At 27.8% G+C, this 22371-nt stretch overlaps 3 protein-coding genes across 6 annotated transcripts; 2 read left to right on the forward strand and 1 right to left on the reverse strand.

Annotated features, from left to right (window-relative positions):
* The first annotated feature begins 390 nt into the window (after positions 1–390).
* Positions 391–1579, forward strand: LOC114123625 (phosducin-like protein). The gene has a single exon (XM_027986668.2). The coding sequence runs from the start codon at positions 626–628 to the stop codon at positions 1385–1387; it is 762 nt and encodes a 253-aa protein (XP_027842469.1). The 5' UTR covers positions 391–625; the 3' UTR covers positions 1388–1579.
* LOC114123624 (cyclin-dependent kinase 7) lies at positions 1375–3628 on the reverse strand. The gene is made up of 8 exons (XM_027986667.2): positions 3064–3628; positions 2868–2927; positions 2708–2816; positions 2453–2625; positions 2082–2387; positions 1818–1990; positions 1622–1743; positions 1375–1506 (listed from the first exon to the last, which is right to left on the reverse strand). The coding sequence occupies exons 1-8, from the start codon at positions 3115–3117 to the stop codon at positions 1466–1468; spliced, it is 1038 nt and encodes a 345-aa protein (XP_027842468.1). The 5' UTR covers positions 3118–3628; the 3' UTR covers positions 1375–1465.
* A 3536-nt stretch (positions 3629–7164) lies between these two features.
* LOC114123608 (attractin-like protein 1) lies at positions 7165–21223 on the forward strand. 4 transcript variants are annotated; one of them, XM_050197606.1, is made up of 23 exons: positions 7183–7400; positions 7505–7849; positions 8473–8676; positions 10313–10441; positions 10609–10805; positions 10862–11035; positions 11108–11187; positions 11824–12154; positions 12257–12440; positions 12525–12839; positions 12916–13077; positions 13182–13368; positions 13451–13621; positions 13699–13882; positions 14075–14242; positions 15098–15241; positions 15354–15503; positions 15689–15853; positions 17129–17345; positions 17427–17505; positions 18236–18373; positions 18431–18545; positions 19309–21223. In XM_050197606.1, the coding sequence occupies exons 2-23, from the start codon at positions 7584–7586 to the stop codon at positions 19467–19469; spliced, it is 3921 nt and encodes a 1306-aa protein (XP_050053563.1). In that variant the 5' UTR covers positions 7183–7400; positions 7505–7583; the 3' UTR covers positions 19470–21223. The 4 variants fall into 4 exon arrangements, with proteins under 4 accessions (XP_050053564.1, XP_050053563.1, XP_050053562.1 ...); XM_050197605.1 differs by having other exon boundaries at positions 7509–7849; XM_027986645.2 differs by having other exon boundaries at positions 7183–7849.
* The last annotated feature ends 1148 nt before the right edge of the window (positions 21224–22371 follow it).

Below are 22371 nucleotides of genomic sequence, written 5' to 3' on the forward strand. Positions count from 1 at the left end.
GAGTAATACCAAAATAAAGTATAATTAAAAGAAAATTATGCATCACTAACATTTTTATCGGAACACATCAAAGATAGTAAAATACTAAAATGTATAAACTAATCGTTGGAATAAGTTGAATGGAAAACGATTGAAACTTAGATTATACAATAAGAAATGAGAATATAATTGATTAACTAAAAGGAATAATCGTCTACCCAGTACAGTAGTTTAAATTATATATTAAGAAATATGAATAAATAATTATAATCTAAGGTTTAATAAAATATATAAATATGTAATATAGAAACTGGTTTTTATTTTTAAAACATTGTCGTTTAAATACAGTGTTACCATGAATCAAATAACAATTGTATTTAACCTGTGGTTATATTGTACTTACAGTTTTATAGTGTTAACTGATAACTTAATTGTATTATTATATTCTGTGATTGTAGTATTGATTAATGTTTACATATTTACTCGACACTAGCAAAGTACAGGTATCTTTAACGCAGTCGCAAAATAATAATCCTATTTTCTAAGATTCTTAAGTGTTAGGATCAGGGATTAAAGCAAGAAAATCATCTATTAATAAAATATAGTGTTATACAGTGAATAATTGCTCTTCATCCATATATTCACTATGACAGATTTAGAAAGTAAATTGCTGGGTGAAAAACTTCATTACTATTGTAGTAGCAGTGATGAAGATGAGCCAATGCTTGACAGGGATCCTCCCAAACAATCAAAGTCAGACTGGGACGGAACATCGTCCAATACTGGGCCAAAAGGAGTACTTAATGATTGGGAACAATACAAAAGACAGCAATCTACTCAGAGAGTACAGCGAGAAAAAGATGTATTAAAGCAGATAAATGATATGGCTCTAACATGTAAATCAGAAATTGAAGAAATGGATGATCAATTTCTAGCTGAATACCGTAAAAAACGCATGAAGGAAATGATGGCGAAAACTCAAGAAGCACCAGTATTTGGTAAAGTCTTTGATTTATTAACCGGGGATGACTTTTTGGTTGCAGTTGAGAATGAAAATCCGTATGTTACTGTGATTGTGCATGTTTATGAACACAACGTACCAACATGTTCAATCATGAATTCATGTTTGAAAGTTCTTTGTCATGAATTTCAAAAAACAAAATTTTGTAAACTAATTGGTTCAAGTGCGGGTATGAGTTTAAACTTTAAAATGTGTGGTGTTCCAGCTTTACTTGCATATAGAGCAGGACAGCTTGTTGGAAACTTTGTGCGGATTACAGATGAACTAGGCGATGACTTCTATGCGGGTGATGTAGAGAACTTCTTAATTGAACATGGGGTTCTTTCAGATAAATCATGTATACCTTCTATAATTACAAATGATAATGACAACAATGATGATATTTAAATTAATTTTAATGTGTACAAAAATATAATATACAATTTTAATGTAAGGAATTATTTCTTATTGATATGCTTAACATACTTATGCGAAGTTATCAAAGACTAAGCGTTTTGGTTGTGTTCCTGCAACAAATCATAATTTTTAATTATATTATTATTTGTAAAATTAAATATACTTTTAATTATTGGACAAATATTTGAAAAAATTATTTAGTATTTTAGTCAAAATTATAATTGCCTCCTTCTGAATAATCAGTAAATTTCCTTTTTTGTCCTTTTGCATCCTGATCTTCTGGATTACTTTCTCTGATACAGGATGGTATAGGTAGTTGACTGCCTAATGAAGGTGGTGGTCTATTACTGAAAATGTAAATGAAAAGTTGGTAAATGCATAGGTTTATTGAACAATTAACCATATTTAAATTTATATTAACCTAAAGTATGGCATTTGTAATGCTTCAGAACATGTAGGTCTCATCAATGGGTTTACATTAAGCATACCACCAATTACATCTAATAATTCATTTGGAGCTGCAGTAAATATTTCTCTTAAAGGAATTGCTGGAAATTTTTTGAATACCACATAATCAGATAATTTTGCAACACCCTAAAAATAAATATTAAATTATTCTTTAGTGTAATTAATAGATGCAAATATGTAATATAATTGTACGTAAAAAATAATTTAAGGTTATTACCGGCCAAGTCTCTTCATTTGGTGATCCTAGGGTAGTAAATATTTTGGTTAACTGATCTAAATCGGATTCACCAGGTAAAAATGGAACTCTAAGTAAAAGTTCTGCTACTATACAGCCAACTGCCCAAATATCAACAGCAGGTCCATACGCCCGGGCTCCAAATAACAGTTCTGGAGCTCTGTAAAATCTAGTAACTACTCTATGCGTGTGTAAACGATCCGGTGTTCCAAATCTTTTTGCTAAGCCAAAATCAGCAATTTTTAATATACCTTTTTTATTCACTAGTAAATTGTTTGGTTTTAAGTCCTGTAATTAATTAGTATGGTAGTTTTAATTTTACATGTATTTCATAGAGTAAATACAATGCTTACTCTATGTAAAATCCAATTCATGTGTAAATATTCTAATCCTTTAAGTGTCATTATTGTATACGCTTTTATGTGGGATTGAGTGAATACTATTGATGAGTCTTTGATAATAACTTCAAGATCTGTGTCCATAAAATCATATACTAAAGATATATTTGACAAATGACCAAAAACATCTAAAAAAACATTTAAACAAAAATACTAATACATCAATACATTCTTAAATTGGTTTACATATTTAATTATTCAATTGTATACCAAACAGAGCAATGATATTTTCATGATCAAGTTCAATAAGAAGCTTTATTTCTCTGAGAGCCGTACGATTAACACCATCCTTGGCATCTTCTACAGTACCAACTTTAATCTAAAGGAAATAATAGTTATTTAAAATAGATAGTTCAACTATGAAAATTACCTTTTTGACAGCTACAATGTTGTTGGTGACCAAGTCTTTAGCTTTATACACCGTGGCAAACTAAATTATATACATAAAATATTATATTATCATATTTATTTTGATACTAAATAACTTTTGTTATAAAACAATATAAATATTTTATTCATACTGTCAAAAATTAGTATTAATATTTAAAGATATACTTTAATAATACCTGTCCTTCGCCCAAAAATTCAATGATTTCATATTTTTTTGATTTGGAATCCATGGTTACAAAAAATAATAGAAAAGTTGCTTGTATTTATAAGTTAGTAAAAAAAATTGAATGGAACAACTTTTTCAAAAACGTTATCCAAAATGGTGACTTTAAATAATACAATATAACAAACATTCATTACATAGACAATTTATTGACATACAAGTAAACTGAAATTATAGTTCCAATACTTGTGTGCTAAACATCTAAATTAGTTATGAGTACAGTATGGTGAATAAATTATTTAACCAATTTAAAAAATAATTCCAACATCAGTTGTACATAGTAGTGTATACTATAAAAAAATGGAAATGATGGTGATTAATTGGTAACTGGCATAAGAAAATCACTATTTCACAAGTCACAAGTATAGGAACTAAAAGTTACTGATCGAACATTAATTAATATTGAATAATAGATTTAATTAGAACTATTAAGAGTATCGAATATTTGTAATTTGTATAAAGTACTAAGTAGAAACCTAGAAACTCAAATACTCAATCGCCAAACAAAACTCATTTTGTATTTAAAATAATGATAGTATATAATCTACCACGTTCCTCGGTTATCATTATTTATTTGGTAACGTTCAGAGTATAAACCTAACCTCAAATCTTATAATATGATAATTGCGATATTCTTAGATTCATAATAATAATATGAACTGGAGACTTCATGTCTTCATAGTTTGTGTCGTTTATGATCTTTGTGTAAACAACAGTTAAAAATTATTCTAAAATTAGTTTTAATTTAAAACTAAGCCAATCTGAAAAAACCGTTGAAATATGGAAAGACTCGATGCACAAATAATTAAAATTTAATAATAAATATTTTACAAAACGTGTACCCATTGTATTATGTTTTTAATTTATTTAAATTACAGGTATCCACTACAATTACTATTACTACGCTATAGTCTCAAGCTATTATAGAAATAGATAGGTGCATGAACTATTATTACCCATAAAATTGGATCCATTGATTTGGTAGAAGGATCATAAGGTAATTTATTCGATTTCATTTAAGTTAATGATGCTGAGATTATGTGTTCTATCAATCTATCATCTTCGGTTCCGTGCGAAAGAACTTTTTTTGAAGCTGGTTGTACAATAATAGATCGACGAAGTCGATTGTCTGTCCAAAATACAGAACAGTTATTATTTTTAAATAATAATCTTTAAGTTTATTTTAATAATTTTTTAGTGTAATAAGTATTATTTGTTTTAATTGCAAGGACGCAAAATAATGTAATATACAAATAAATGTATATTATTTTTATTGTATTATCTAAAGTTTATGATAAAATGTATTAATTATTATTTAATTATATTATATTATGCCAAAAATATGACTGCACGTTACAAAATTGTTCGGACTATATTATGTACGTTTATACAGTTTTTAAATCATTTGTATTTGTAATAAAAGTAAAAAATAAATAAAAATTACATTTTACTTAGTCTCCATAATTATACTAGGTACCTCTTTTAAATGTTTTATCATTAACTACTGAATATAATGTCACTAAAGGTTTATTTTTTTAACTTAGCTTTTTGTACGCGGACGGAGTTATAATGAAATGTTCTTGGTGTGATTAAATACCTACGTCTATGCAGTTTTAAATTATAATATTGTCATATACTAATTTATACTACAGTCTAAAATATTACAAGTAAGTACTCAGTAGTCAGTAGTTACTACAGAGACAGACTGCGACTGAGTACAATAATGGTTAGAAAACAGATAGTGCTAATTTCAGTTCAGTATCGGTATTCGGTTCTCCGTAATCGGCACTCGGTAGGATTAGGCCTTGGGGCCTTGGGCCATTTAGCCATGGTTAGGCCTGACAGACCTGTACTCCTCTGGATCCTCTAAAGCTAGTTCAGTAAGAAGATTTTCCAATGCGCCAAGTACAGTCCTTTTTATCCGTTAATTAATTAAAAAAATTAATTCGTTTTCTTCATTATTCTCATTAGTGAATTCTAAAATGATGTTTACCGCTTCTAACGCAGTTGTAACCATTCGAAGGCATTTATTTAGTAATTTAAAATTACCGACAATGACGACGGAAGATGTTCATATTATTATTAAAAGTAAAAACTTGTAATGATTATTATAATTTTTATTTGATGTTTATATTGATTATCAAATCACTAGCTTCATGTAAAATATTACTCTACTAAAACTAGTAGAGTAAAGTGTTAAGTGAGTAGGAAAACTAGTAGGCTGAGTGTACTAATGTACTATACGAAATACTCTACCAATGTAAACCCGGCTTAAGTACTGATATTAGAATATAAAAAAGGAATGAGTCTACGAGTCATTTAGAATCGTTCTTTCTATGAACCTGGAACGAAAGTAACGATTCACTAAAAGTAATTAAAAATCCCATCACTATAGTTTTAAATTATAAATTATATTTTTGTTTATCCATTTACTAATGTACTTACTAACTTATTAATTTCTTTTGTTGCATCTTTCGTTCTATCGTCTAACAAATTACAATATCATACTCATTAAATTAATTTTTAATGTTCAAATTAATTATACACTTTATATGATATCAATGAAAAATGTGTTAATTTCTCTCAAATTTGAAATTGGTATTATTCTCTATTATAACTTTTACTGGTATTATGGATATAGTATAGTATTATTTTACTAAAATTAATAGAGTAATAGCCAATAGCATTGATATTTTAGTTGAAAAAATTTAAAAAAAAACCTGTATAGTCTAATTATATTTATATATTTTTAATTTAAGTTTTCCCTGTGACCTGTGTTGAGTGTGTTTGTTATCATCTATTGTAGGTACTCAAAACTCTTATATCTACTATCTAGTCACTTAAGTAAGTTGTGTTATAAACTTAAATATAATGTATACATTTATTGACAAAAAAATATTTATTTAAAGAATAAAATCATTCATGCATGGACCTTTTTTTTATAGTTAAACGTGATCAATATAAAATTTAATTATAGTGAGTATATGAATGACGCATTGCCAGTAAAGTAATAAATTGACAAAATAAATATTAGGTATTTACATATTAATACATACGATTTATAATCAATGTGATAGTATACTCACTAGAATAAAATTAATATACAATACGATTCTACGTGGACAGTGGAGATTGAAGACAGTAGTCACTACTACTAACTATAGTCAGTCGTCAGCTTATATCAGTTATATCTATTTATAACTTAAGGATATTTTATTATTAATAACTCGCTAAGTTGATCTAAATTTAAAAAAAAATAAAATATGTCATGTATGTACTCAGAAATAATAATTATTTATAAATTACTAATATCTATATGACTATATAGCAGAATCATTACTCATTAGTTAATTATAATGTACCGTATAAGTATAATATGATTGGTGTAATAGGCTCATGGTTTAAAAAGCTAATAAGTTAAAATTAATTTTAAAATTCTATTGCATACTTATGTTTAATAGCTAATAATAAAATAGTATAGACTATTGTCTATATCATGAAGATTAAAGATAACATATAGATATCTTTAATCTTCATGGTCTATAATATGTAGACTGTAGATGTAAAAACTTAAGAGTTTTTAAAGTTTTAAGTATCTGTATTTTGCTCATTAGTCATTACAAAATCTTTGTTGTTATAATATTTTTGTAGAATAACAAAATATCCAACTAAATTATTTTCAATGCTTTAGTGCTATGCCGGGTGTTACTGTGTTAATAATGTAACGCAGGATGCGCAAATCAAACAATATTAACAAAAACCAAATTTTCAAAACTGTTACTTTAAATGTTAATTATATTATATTGTAATGTAATATGTAAATATATTTTATTGTAATGTAAGCGTTTAATCTATTATATTATATTCTGTAATATGTTTTTATGAAAAATAGATGGCTAAGATTATTATATAGTTCTCTTATAGTCAATTAGTTCCTCGTGGTTATTTAGATCACCTGTTATCTAGATCCTATTCGTGTCAGATTTATAGAATACAGATATAAAAATGCCGTATTTACTTGTAGATATTTGTGACACAAAATAGATTAAATTTTAATCTACCCTACTTTAACCTGAGTGTAGATCACCGGGATCCAGTTAACAGAGGGTTTAGATGGCTGACTTCATGATCTTAAACGACTTAAACCGTAGTCGTAGTGACAACAACTGACGGCTATATTTTCTGCTTGCGTATGCGCGCGTGCGACGAAGACGACGATGCGATGTGATTAGAGAGTGACAGAGTGAGATAACAACGAGATCATCAAAATTCGGAACACTAACAAAAAAAGTAAACAATAATAATAATAATAACTAATATTAGTTAATAGTTATTACTTATTAGTTATTATTTACTAGTATTTAGTAACTATTAACTATTATAATAACTATAAGATAGGAAAAGAAAAAAACTCGATCTCACCGTCGCAAAACATTCGGTATTTCGGTCAGACGACGACGAGTGCCACACGTCATGAAAAATGTCTTGTTTGACATGTTTCTATTCCTTTTCAAGTCTAAGTATCGACGGAAAAGGATTATCCCAACAATGATGACTACGGCTGTTACCAACTTTGCTCTGCTACTGGTACTCGTTTTTGGTATGGTGTCTGTGGCACAATGTTCACTAGACCGGTGTAAAGATGTCGAGTGTGGCAATGGCATCTGCCTCAATGGAACATGTCTGTGCCATGATGGATGGCAAGGTCCACAGTGCCAGTATTGTGGTGGAAAAGTCAAGTGAGTGACCGTTACATATAAAGTACTGGTACCATAGTTGCTATGTTATGACATAATGAAATGTCTAGTTAACTTATAAATTTGTCCCTGTAATGTGGGTCAACTAGTTAGCATGTCGCTCAATAAAATTTTTAGTTTTAATTTATCTTTATAAGTATTAGTTTTACTTTCTCATTTACGTGATATTTTGTATTTATGACCTATATTATGTTGTTAGAAAGAATTTATAAATATACTCATTACCAAATTATCACTAATAATTCTTAAAGATGTAGATTTAGTAGTATTTACAATGTAAGTTCGTAATTGAAAAATTATTAAGTTAACCCTAGTATGGAAAATGCAGCCCTAGGGCTAATTTTAAATTAATTATCATCCTAAATTTTGCAATTTACTTCTTAAATACAAAATTATTAATTATTAACATTGCTTACTAGTTATTATTGATATCTTCTAACAAATAATGTAGTTTAAAATTAATCTAATTTTTTTTTTATTAAATAATATTTAATTTAAACCTTTGAAAGTTTAAGTTTATTCTAGATATTATTTAAATATTGTTTAATTTCTGTATAATATGTGGTTTTGTGATGTTTCTTATTATCAAGTTAATTTAATTTCAGATTAAATGGAACTTCTGGTTTCATTTCTGATGGCATTGGTAACTACTCACTTGATGTGAAGTGTAGTTGGCTTATAGAAGCAGGAAATTCCACCAATTCCACAATCAGATTGCATTTTGAAGAATTCATTACTGAATGTGGTTGGGATCATTTATATATATATGATGGTGACAGTGTTCACTCTCCATTGCTTGGTGTTTACAGGCATGTATTATTCAATACTAGTTAAATATCACTACAATGTCGATTAGAACTTAGAACAGAAAAAATTTTAGCCTCGACTTGAGTCTATATGATTGTGCAATTAAATATTTGTTTACGAGTATGGTTAGTATTAGATATTAGCTATAGGGAGCAAAACATAGAACGTAAACCTAAGTACTACCGGTTTCTACAAGAAAATCATTATCTTTTATTGTGTTGATTAGAAGATTTATAACTATAGACAATCCATTTAACATAAAACACTCATTATTTCAAAAACTATTAATATTTTTAAGTTTATTTATACTATTTTTTAGATTCTGAGCGGAGCGAGGAATGTATTGGTTTTGCAATGATGTTCATTTCTTTTTTATTCTGTAAACACTTTTTCTCCCCCTAAACTTGCTCAAAAGTACAAGTGTAACATATTTTCTGAAAGATAATGTTCTCAAGCTGGTATTTTAGAAAGGTCATTATTTTATTTTCGAAACGGTACTCGAAATAAGAGCGGTTAAAGTAGAAAAACGTACGATATCACAATTTTGTAATATTAAATAATTACGGATGACTAATAACGGTGGTTTTGTTTATCACCTTAGAAATGAATAAAATTAAATAAAAAAGATACCCTCGTCTGCTCAGAATTATTTGTTATCGAATGCAGTCATTGCATTCAAATCGAATACCTACAGTAAAATTATACTATCCTGTCTGAGGACCGAAGGGACAATGATGAACAAACATCCACACCGAAATGTGCTGACCTACTTTTTTCTTTTTTAGTTACAACATGCATTTTAAGTTTCTTATTCCTAAGCAGAACACTTTTTAGAGTACTTAAATGTATAAAAATCAAATTTTATAAGAGTTGTTTATGAGTAGTACTCTAAGTTTAGATAATTAGAGTTGTGTGCTACGTGGGTACTTGCAAAATATTGGTTCACTACTTCACTCCTCTAAGCTATACTTATAAGTTATAACTAATAAACTATTTGTCAAAAATTTGATTTTGATTTATAATAGTATTCTAAGAAGTATTCTACTTTGGAATAAGGAATTTAAAAAGCATGTTATAACTGAAAAAGTTAAAAAAACAATTAAAACAATAAACAATTGTAAAAGTATATAATATACTCCAAATAATATTCTATTCATAATGTAAAATTTAAAAAATAAAAACTTAGAAAAATATAATTTTTTTGTTTTTAAAAATATTTTGTAAAGACATTAAATTATTTATCTGAAAAACTGAATGTTTTACGTTTTATGTTTATTATAAATCACCCCATGTATTAAAAGTTTACTTTTATGCATATAAATATTTGAATAGTTCTGATGTTTTCAAGTGTATAATTATAATAACTAATAAGTATTGTTAGTACTATGAAAACTTTTAAACAGTTCATGTTAAGAATCAATTTAGTTATAGTTTTTCAGTACCTGTGAAATTTGTTTTTTTGTTAATTTTTGAATTTTCCCATTTTTCCATTTATGATGGGCATTTGTTTAGACCATTTTTAACAAAAAAACACTTGTTATACTTTGGGACTCATGATTGATTTCTACTGTATTAAAACGTGAATAAAATAATGGTATAAAAACATCATTAAAATGTGATTATAATGTTTATTTTCAGTGGTCTTATGTATTCAAAAGATTACTCTCTGCAGAGTGTACCAGAAATAGTTGCTCATTCCGGATTTGCACTATTACATTTTTATAGCGATATTGCTTATAATTTATCCGGTTTTAATATTTCTTACAGGTATGTTAATTATTTCTTAACAAGAATGATAAGACAGCAATGCCATTTTTTGTAAAACTGCTTAAATTTATCATTGAAGTTTATGTACTAGAGTATTAAGTATATTAACATTGTAAAGATAAGATTTCATTTAATAAGAATAAGAACTTTTATATTAAATATTTCAGTTTGAACACATGTCCAAGTACAACTTCTTCTAAAGAATGTTCAGGACATGGTGTTTGTGTGGACTCTGTATGCACCTGTGACGCCCAATTTATTGGTGAAGCTTGTCACATTCCAATTTGTCCAAATAAATGTACAGCTAGTAATGGTGTATGCGATAAGGAACAACATCGTTGTATTTGCAATCCAAAGTATAAAGGTAAATTAAAATAAATAAAGGTAAATAATTCTCTATTGATAATGGTATTTTTGTAGGCGATGACTGCAGCCAAGTAGCTGAACATGGTTACTGGGAAGTATTAAAGACAAGTGATTTTGTTCCCCAAGGATCTGCTTCTCATACAGCAGTCGTATGGCAAGACTCTATGTATATTGTTGGGGGAGAGTCTTTCAAAAAAGGACATATGTTATATGTTTATGATTTCAATGGTAAGTTACTAATTATCTACCAGTATTAATTAATGAAATATAATGCTTCTTTTATATTTTATTTTATAATAGGTCATGTATGGGAAACTCCACATGTAATAAGCAAAACGGCACCAACAATACGATATGGACATTCTTCTGTGCTATTTGGTGTATGTGTATAGTATATTTAAATAATACTATAGTCAGTGTTGTAATACGATTCAATCAATTAGTATTTATATTCTATTTATATCAAGAAATCTGAGACTAGGACGACTTCACTAATCCAACTGACAGAAATACAGGCTTAACATTAAAAATCCCCTCTTCACCAACTAAAACTATTACATTTGTCCACTAATACTAAATAATTACTCAACTGAAGGACTAGAATTAAAATATTTCATGAATATAGTACTAAAAGCTTTTAGAGATAATATTTGTAATATTTATTAAAAATATCCTAAACAATATTTTTATAAGACTTGAGTCATTATTTATAGTGTTACTAGCTATCATTATTATTTTCTGAACCTAAATATTAATATAAAAAAACATAGTCTAATAATTCAATTAAGTTTTTACTGAGTGTTTTACATTCTAAAATATGGTAAGATATACAATACTTTGTATCTAAGATATAGATACAGATTTATTTTTTAATAAGTACCTAAATAAATATACTAGATACAAAAAATTTATATAAATTCTGTATCTAAAATACAAGTATTTAGCTATATTACAATACGTAATATAGTAAATATTTAATAGTGATAAATGTTTTGTAAAATTACAATTATTTTTAGGATAAGATATATGTTTTTGGAGGAGTAAAAGAAGATGGTATTGTGTGTAATGAATTATGGGCTTATGATATAAGTGCAAAGTCCTGGGAAAATGTTACAGTCAATACTGGTTTTTGTGAACGAAATCTTTTGAGCATTGGTTTCACAAATCAAGCTTTGTGTGGACCATTGCGTAGTGCTGGACATACAGCAACATTAGTACCGCCTTCGTTTATATCACAATCTACTTCCTCTGGATCTGGCCCTAAATATGTTACTGAACGAATGATTATTATTTTTGGACATTCTCCTACTTATGGTTTTATGAATTTTGTTCAAGAATATTATTTTGGTAAGTTATTCATAAATATAAAAACTTAATATTAATAAAATTATTTTATCTGATAATTTCATTGAATAAAAACAATATATATATTTATGTATTTTTTTATAGGTACTAGAGAATGGGCTGTTGTAAAGACTAAAGGTTATCCAGTAAAAGGTGGGTATGGCCACAGTGCTGCTTGGGATCCTGTGACAGAACGTATTCTTGTATATGGTGGATATGTATCAATGAGTCCTCTTCAATCCGCTTTATCTTCAAAACTGTATGCATATGATCCTTACTCACATACATGGTAATTAATATAATTGATTAAATTTCTTATTTTTTTTAATCATTTATGATAAATAAAAATATTAATAATTTATTTTCTTTATAGGTATTTAATGAGTGACGGTCCTAGTGGTAGGTTTTTACATAGTGGTTCTATGTTGAGTCCTACTGGAGGTTTGATGTTGATATATGGTGGAAACATACATAATGATACTGGAGTAAATTTGGTTTCATCTGGCGGTCAATGTTATACTGCACAACCATTACTTTATGATACTTATTGTGACTCTTGGACACAAATGGCATTGCCTTCAAATTTATTTACCAGTCTCATGCGATTTGGACATTCTGCAATAACATTTGAAAAATCTATGTATATTTATGGTGGTTTCAACGGCCAAATGCTCAATGATATCCTCAAGTACAAAAAACCAAACTGTTCAACATTTCTAATGTTCTCACTGATAACTCATATAACTTTTATTTTTTGCTTTTAGATTTTCTCCTGGAAATTGTTCATCAAATAACATGATAACAAATTGCTTAAATAGTCGTCATTTTGGTGTTAAATGTGTCTGGGATAATGAAAAAGCCATTTGTCTACCATTTTCAGAAATCCCAGCCATGCCACCCAGTATAGATTTTGAATCAACTTATAGGTAATATAAATTTAATCTTACATTAAAAAAAATAAGTGTTTTTTTCTAATCCTTTAACATTGTCAGTATTAAAATATTTTGCTATGTAAATTTAAAAATTGTAGTCGTTGTCCAGAAGAAAGTAAGTCACAAGTAACTGGAATTATTGATCAATGCAAGCGACAAACTACATGTGAATCATGTGTTCATACTCACCGTTGTGGCTGGTGCCCTTTGTCAAATTCCTGTGTTCATGATATAGAACAATGTACTACAATGAATAGAGATGATATTCCATATCGTAGTGAACGTGTAAGTGTATAGTCTGATGACCAATCTATGGTATACATGCTTTTATCAAAATGTGTTAATATAGATGATTTTGTTTTTGCAGCCAATAACATCTGGTTATCAATGTACTAATGAAAATACTGACCATATGCGTTGTAACCATCTTCATTCTTGTCAATATTGTGTTACTCATACTGGATGTCATTGGAATTCCAAGATTGAAGTTCCTATATGTGTACCAATTACAAACAAATCCATGATACAAGATTTTACAGTATGTTTTTTCTCCCAATCCCAAATGTATCATTATTTTATTAATACAATTAAATAACTCCATACTCTTTTACATAGTCACCAGATGTATGTGAAAGTGTCTGTGACCATTATACTGAGTGTACTAATTGTACAAAAGATGAATGTATTTGGTGTCAGAATAATGAACGATGCATTGACAAAAATGCATACACGTCTTCATTTCCGTATGGTCAATGCAGAGAATGGACAACAGATGAACATCGTTGTAGAACTTCACCAGGTGAATAACTGCTAATGTTGATGAGTGATGATCAAATTTTCTTTTTAATATTTCATGTGTATTAAAGTATATTTTAAGGCTTAACTTTAATATATTATGTAATATTTTACTTGACGTCGTGACGTTCTAAGTGTAAATTAAAAAAAAATGTACAAATTAAAAGCATTATTTTAAATCGGTAAATGTTTTCAGGTAATTCACAGTGCAATTATTACAAGACTTGCATTGACTGTCGAGATGATCCAGAATGTGGTTGGTGTGATGATGGATCGGGTACTGGTTTAGGTTCATGCATGGCAGGTGGAAATACACCACCCCAATCATGTTCTCAAAATAAATGGTATTTCACTCACTGCCCAAGTTAGTATACAAAATCTTTATTAAAAAAATAAGAGTTTCACAAAGATTTATCTATTATGGTTTGTGCCTATATAGTATATATATATATGGTACTATAGTATATTAGTATTTATATTATCACATGCATTATTTCTGAATATAGGTATTGGTAATGTAATAGGTAATAAATTGGTTTTATTAAAACATTTTTGTAGTTTTTCAAAATTATTTAGAAAGTTTTGGGAATTTCCTCCATGAAATCACACCCTTAATGTTGAACATTTTCTATACAAATTAATAAAAAATAAAAATCTTAACATTGAATTATGGCTTACTCTAAAATATAATGACAAAACAAATTCACGCCTCTGATCAAAATCTACTTAAAATAAAATTTTTTTTAAATTAAAAATTAAATTAATAAATTATAATGAAGGTAATAATCGTTAATAAACAATAGCATATGGATAATAAATTAATTAGTAATAATTGAAGAAAATTAATAAAAGATTGTGTAATTTACTTCTACATGATGGAAAAACAAGTTATAAAATAACACTAAATTGTTTAAAAATAAAGTATAGTAATAAATCTGAAGAAGGAACAAAATGTATTAATTATTTTAATAAACTGAACAATAAATAACACTACTGAGAATATTATTATATTATTTAAAAAACAATCAATGTGTTTTATTTTATTTTTTAGAACAATAGGATTCTTAAGAATTAGTCAATTAGTATTAAATATATATTTATTTATTTTTTTGCTTTAAATAAAGATAACTAGAATAAGTGGAATTCATAGTTTTTTTTTTTTTATATATATTCTAATATTTTGTTCATACTAATTCAAGTTTGTTTATTAATTACACAGCTTGTCAGTGCAATGGCCACAGCACTTGCATGAACAATACTGACGTGTGTATACACCCATGTTCAAATAACACTGAAGGTCAAAATTGTGAGACTTGTCTTAAAGGATTCTATGGGAACCCAGTTAATGGTGGTGAATGTAAAGGTAATGTTTTATTTGATTAATTATTTATTATGATTAGCATTCTTATTTATTTATTTTTTACCAGTGGGTAGTAAAAATAGTTAAATTATATTCTTGAATTTTAATTTTATAGAATGTCGTTGTAACAATCAAGGTAATCATTGTAATCAAGAAAATGGAAAATGCTATTGTACTACAAAAGGTATAATTGGAGATAATTGTGAAAAATGTGACACAAACAACCATTATCTTGGAGACCCATCTAATCATGGTTCTTGTTTTTGTAAGTAAAATATCTAGTTGGTCATAGAACAAAACAATTTAGATAGCTGTATATTATATTATGTTTTATGGTTTTGTCTAGAATAAGAACAATTAACAATATAATACATAAGTACATATATGCTTTCCTACTAATACTCCTGTATTATAATGTTTCAAGCATTACAAAATGTTATGTTATTCTAGATGATCTGACCATTGATTATCAATTTACGTTCAACCTGTCTAAAAAAGATGATTTAAGATTCACACAAATCAATTTTCAAAATTCCCCTTCTAAATCTGATGTGGACGCTGATTTTAGCATCACCTGTTCGGTTATGGCCAAGATGAACATCACAGTCAGACCTGGTATGATTTAGTAAAAAAAATTTTAGATTTTAATATTATAATATAGTGCTATATTGGTAAATAACAATATTAAAACTTAATTAACCTGTTGCTGATCATTTTTTCAATAAAGTTATGTTATAAATTAACATATTTATTTCAATTTATATTACAAATATGGACACAATTTGTACATGTTTTTTAAATGCTGACATATAATTATAATTTATATTCAACAACTTAGATTTCCTTAAAATTTTTATGGGTTTTTATGTGGTTTTTAACCTATCGTATAAAAATTAATTTATTTTTATGCTTCCTAAGGCTTAATAATTTTAATTATAAATAAAAAATAAAATGTATAATATTATATAAGTACTTTAAAAGAAATTAGAAGTGTTTTCCTAGGTACTAAGTCTACTTTAGTTTTGACATTTTACCTTGTTTTGATTATATTCAAACTTACTTCATTTTAATAAAAGTGTCATAAAATTCATAGAAAAGAATATATATAATTATATTTTTAAACTTAAGTAATTTGTATGTGATTTCATATTGATTTACTTATATTCAGTGGAGAGTTCTCACGGGTATTTTCTTTCAATAATTTAGGTGATGTATCCATAGATTTTTATAAGAATACCATTGCTTATATTATTAGTAAGTCAAAAAATATATTTAATCAAAACAGCTTAAGCTCATAAAATCTTAATGATGACCAATATGAAAAAAAAAATGTTTGGTTTTTATTTTTTAATGTTTAAAAATTTAATAAAATGTCTTCAACATTAAAACAGTTGGTAATAACATATTTTTATTTGTTTACACTACTATTAACTAGTTTTTTATTCATAATCTATGATATATTTTAATACTATTAATTAATATCATGTTGTAAATACTAAATTGAATTGGAATTTTGATAGAATAGTTGAAAAATTAATATTTTTATTGATATTTTTTTACATTTAAATTTTAAATTATCATTAACTAGGTACTAAAGCTGTAGGCACCTACATAATATTAGAATGGAATAATATTTATACTAAGGTATGTTTTTTAACTTTTTTTAATGCATATAACTTTAATCTGGAAACTAAATAAACAAAAAAATGTTCATGTTGTAATAATATATGTAATAATATGTTATTTTTCATGATTTTGAAATTTAACATTGATTAGTGACTTCAAATTTGATGGTATTTATTTTTTATTTTACTGTATCCAGTATTCTAGTCAGTATGTTATCATGTTACAACTTGTAAATTTCATTTTTATAATATTTCATGTTTATAGCATCCGGGCCAGAAAAAATGTTACTACCATTACAGAATTGCACAAACTTCAGGACTAAGTTTTTAAAATCCGAATACATGTTCGGTACTGGTGATAACATGTCACTGACAACGTTCTATGTTTATGTTTATGATTTCAAACCTCCACTTTGGATACAGATATCATTTTCTCAGTACCCAAAATTAAATCTTCAACAGTTTTTCATCACGTTTTCTTCGTAAGTATTATTTGATCACAGTGTATTCTAAAAACATTATTAATATTATCATTAACCTGGATTTTTGTTACAATATTGTAGGTGTTTTTTGTTGTTACTGTTGGTGGCTGCCATATTGTGGAAGCTTAAACAGAAATATGACATGTACCGCAGAAGACAGGTTGGTCTTATTATATTTAATAATAAATAATAAATAAACACACGTATATCTTCCAACTCTAAAGACTGCAGTAATACCAAAAAATTAAATTGTAATACAGTTCAAAATTTTTAAAACAAAATCTTATGGCTATCAACATTCATTACTATATGATTACAATTTTACTTTACAAATAGAGTATAGACTTAAACTAAAACTGTTCATGCAGAAGTAATAAAAGTTTTAGAAAAAAATTCACTTTAAACTACCTTCTCATCCAAACCCCTTATTTAAAATCTAGCCACTTATTCAATACCTGAGAATTTCTGAAAAAGAACAAAGTAGATATCTTTATAAATACCTAAATTATTTTAAAGACTATTCTTAATGAGTAAATAAGTATGAAAAAACAAAATTAAAGATAGTGGTTTGACTGACTTATTAATTCTTCTCTTACATTTTCATGTAAATAATCATGTATCATATATTTCTATAACATGCTAAGCTTTAGCGACTTAGGCACAAATTGTATATTTCTTAAAAAAAAAAGAAAGTATTTTCATAATATTATGTAGCGTGAATCTGATGGGTGAAATTCAAAAAAATCTATGTGATTGTTACGAATACCGGTAATCTATTTCAATCTAAAAATGGTCAACACAACTTAATACTGCGATGAATATAGCTGAGCGTGTAAACAAATGCTTGACAATGTAATAATACCATAATATTATAATCTGTTTGCGTGTAGAGAATGTTTGTAGAAATGGAACAGATGGCCAGTAGACCATTTTCAGTAGTCGAGGTGGAAATAGAAAAACGCAACGCCATTCATGGTAACCAGATACCAACCATTTCTGTATCGAGCAATTTGAGAAAACGCAAAATCGTATGTAGTAATAATTATAGTTATAATTTGTGTGTTTAAAAATATATTTCAATCCAGGACGTACCGAATCCAGTGGCCTTGGAACCTTGCGCCGGAAATAGAGCAGCCGTATTGACGTTGCTCGTCAGACAACCTACAGGCAACGATAGATACACACCACACGGATATTCGGGTACGTCACACATAATATTAAATGCCTTTTACTTATTCAGATTTCAAAGTGGTTCTTTTATCGCAATCCATAAAATAACTTTAAAAAATGTAAAATAATACTTGTATTACGTGTATTCTTGTTCATAAATAAGGGACTGGACACTGGTTTTCACAACTCTTGACTTGGGTGCGTTGTGACTCGGAACTGTATACTGATCATTTAGAATACAATATATTTGGTCAGAATTGATTCGTCCCTATATTTTTTTTGTTAGTTAATTAAAACCATAATTTCAGAAATGCACTAAAATCATGGCCTACGTTCATTGACGAAAGGACAAAACTATAAAACAATATATTGTATTATTAATTATTAATTGACTATACTAACGAGCCTTACAGCCTCCGCATCCAATGTCTACGATATTAACTACCGACCTATGATCTCCACAACGTGGGAAGCTGCCCTTAAACATTTTAATAAAAATAATTTAAAAATACCTTGTATTTCCTTAAGCCGGTTTCGGCTTTAGTTCCACGCCACAAACCTTATAATTCTCACTGCACATGGCGTGTCTCTGATAAGCTACACGATCCGTGAGCCGTGGATAGGAAAAATTTGAGATATACCTCCTTTATCTCCCAAATTGACCTCTATTATTGAAAATTGATATATCATACGTTGTTCGTTTTTATTTTTGTCAGACTAGTTTTAAAATGTATCATGTACCTGCTACCGCTCAAACTAATAATATTAGTCATGTTTTTGTCATTCATCGCAGGTCTAGCAATAGCATCTGCTCTGGTTGTGGTGGGTAACGTCCAACATTCCAAGACCAATGGAATCGACAACGGCAATTCACCGCTGCCGGGAAAAGAAGACGTCCGCTGGACCGGTAGGGGTTTGAAAGCCAGCCAGCATCCGAGCGAAGCGCGAATTTAAGATGACGACGACGACGACGACATTCACAATCCCTCTTCTCTTCTCCGGCTTTGTCCGTGATTTTTTCGCGCTGCAGCGTAACATAATAATATAATCGTATAAAACAATACCTACACCTATATATATATATATATTTATATGTATATATTATGTGTATAGTCGAACCCGATAAGACTGATGAGATCGTATATATTATTATAATATACGTTTATACGGTGCATTTATATGTAATACTTTATTACTACTATATTTAATATTATATAAAATTAAATATTAATACTACTATACCACTACTACTACTACAACTATTACTATTACTACTACTAATACTACTACTACTACTACTACTATTACCAGCACTAGTGAACTATATTTGTAAGTTTCCGAATTAATCTGATGGCCTGTCGGATGGTCATTGGATTGATTTATAAACGACACAATGTACGACGGTACCTATATAATAATAATAATATACATGATAGGTACAACTACATTTGGCCCGTTTTTCTTTTTATTTTTTTTTTCTTGCCGCTGCGTCGTTGAGTAACTTATTACATTTTTATGGTATTGATGCTGTGTACAGGCCATTCTTTTAATCTCGTAGGTACAATGTTTATTGAATCTCATCTTGGTCTGCAGACTTTCGTGGTACAAAAATCTCAAATTTATGTCTCAAACACCAACTGATAAATACGCCATACATTACAATGTGTCAATATTGGTTCCTCTGTAGTCTAAATTGACTTTCCTCCCATTTTTTAGCTTGCCTGCCATCGCCATGCATATTGCATACATACTCATCGCTCAGTGTGCAATAGTTGTCTTTTCTGGCACGCGGAGCTGCACATTCCTGTTATAATATTAAACTATACCGTGTAGTAGTTGGAATACAAGTAGATGACATTACGCATGTCGTTATTTGTGATTAACCAGATAAAATATATATTATGTTAAATATACATACGTACATATACGTCGTACGATATAATAATTATTTAATTTTAATTATGATTATTGTTTATAAAATTATAACTGTAACACCTAAATAGTATTATAATTATTGTTGTTGTTACTTGTTGTTATACGGCACAGTATTTCTTCGCAGTAGGTTATGTATATGGTAGTTGGGAAAACATCCATTTCGCGGGTCACCGATCCAATCGTTTAATTCCCCCAAAAATAAATACTTCATTACAATCACAATTAATAATTTAAAAAAATATAGTAGCAGCGGCTATAGATTAAATACCTAATACAATATCGTTTGTTTATTATTCTTCCATTGATCGCATACGATCCAAGAGAATCCGTATTGTGGACTATATTAGTCATTTACTCATTTCCCCATTTTCGTATTTTCATCAGTAATTTGTCTGATCGCAATGTATTTTACCTCAATATATTGTGTATCGAGGTGTGATATGATGTTACTCGATCGATTTTCATTATTATTTTCGTGTTTTATTTATACTTTGTAATCGACTACATAATTATGATAATATCGTGGTCCATAATCTGAAGCGGGGCCAAATTAAAAATTGTTCGTCCAGCGGGTGTCCGACATGACACGACGACGATACGCGTATTCGATAAAATCTATTTTCTCATTATGATATGTAGTATTATTGTGTTACGACAAATTTTGTAAAAATTATTTATTATTATAAATTATATATTACGTGTTCTGATAAAAATAAAAGCGTATTATTTATAATAAATATTTTCTGTGATTTTAGATTCGCTTACTCAATTGTTTTTACAATTTCTTAAAAATTGTTTTTCTTTAGTGTTAACTACTTTATGATGTATGTATATATACGGACGGTAAAATTTTCCAAATAACACTGCTATAAGTGCTAATTATTATTAATTAATACAGTTATATAAATATATTATAATGTTTAGATTATAATTTTATGTTTATTATTATTAATTTATTATATTATATATCATTAATTTTAGTTTATAAATATTTTTTTAAAACGTCCATTTTTTTTTTTGTATTTTCATTATCATATATTTTTTGTTGAGAAAAAACTATTAAACTATAATACTTGTTTTGTCATTAGTTATGTGTTATTTGATATCCTAGTTTATTTTGTATTAAAGAAAAACAGGACACAGAGTACCTATATATGGCTTAAATTAAATTATATATGATGCATCTATTGTACTTACAATAATATAATTATCTTAAATTTAACGCAAACGAATAATATTAGCTTTTGAAAATATTGTTTAAAAAAAAAAAAAAACTTGAATATATTTTGATATTTCATTTAAATCAATACATCAATAACTATTTATATAATATATGCAAACATAAACGCAATTGGGAATGTTAAATATTATGTTCAATAATGTTATTAAAAATGGTTAAACTGTTATAAAAATAAAATAAATATGTAAATATTTAGTGTCTACCTATTTTTATTGATCACATATTTTTAAAATTAAAATCAATGTAAAAGGTGAGCAAGTAGTTATCGCTCTGCTGTATAGTCGTTTATATGTACAGTATATTATAGTGTCGAGTGGATGAATCGCTATAATGTAATGGTGAAACCTGATTGAGTACAGCAGCGCTTTTCAACCTGTGGTACTCAGAAAGCTCATTGGTAAACATATTATTATTAAGCAAAAAAAGTGGTCATGCGATACGTTAAGATTTCAAACTGTGTAGGTGGTATGGGAGTATAAAAAAGGTTGAAAACCGCTGGATTACAGTTTACCTTTTTAAACAACCCGATTGAGCACATTCAAACGAATGTGACGTCAATTTTTTTTCTATATATAGTTTTATTGGAGTTATAGTTGTGTTTTATGAGTTGAATCAAAGGTATATGACGATTGCTTCCTACCTATTGTGTACGAGTCAATGGTACGCCATCGCCATTGGGTT

This window comes from Aphis gossypii, chromosome 1, assembly GCF_020184175.1.
Source record: "Aphis gossypii isolate Hap1 chromosome 1, ASM2018417v2, whole genome shotgun sequence".
NCBI classification, from domain to species: Eukaryota; Metazoa; Arthropoda; class Insecta; order Hemiptera; family Aphididae; genus Aphis; species Aphis gossypii.

Bases quoted from the DNA above. Each gene is read 5' to 3' on its own strand.
- LOC114123624 (XM_027986667.2), bottom strand. From the start codon at position 3,117: ATGGATTCCAAATCAAAAAAATATGAAATCATTGAATTTTTGGGCGAA. The intron at 2,388-2,452 runs GTAAGCATTGTA...AATTAATTACAG, and splicing joins TGAATTGGATTTTACATAGA to GACTTAAAACCAAACAATTT. The intron at 1,744-1,817 runs GTTAATATAAAT...TTACATTTTCAG, and splicing joins TTACAAATGCCATACTTTAG to TAATAGACCACCACCTTCAT.
- LOC114123608 (XM_027986645.2), top strand. From the start codon at position 7,584: ATGAAAAATGTCTTGTTTGACATGTTTCTATTCCTTTTCAAGTCTAAG. The intron at 8,677-10,312 runs GCATGTATTATT...GTTTATTTTCAG, and splicing joins CCATTGCTTGGTGTTTACAG to TGGTCTTATGTATTCAAAAG. The intron at 10,442-10,608 runs GTATGTTAATTA...TAAATATTTCAG, and splicing joins GGTTTTAATATTTCTTACAG to TTTGAACACATGTCCAAGTA.
- LOC114123625 (XM_027986668.2), top strand. From the start codon at position 626: ATGACAGATTTAGAAAGTAAATTGCTGGGTGAAAAACTTCATTACTAT.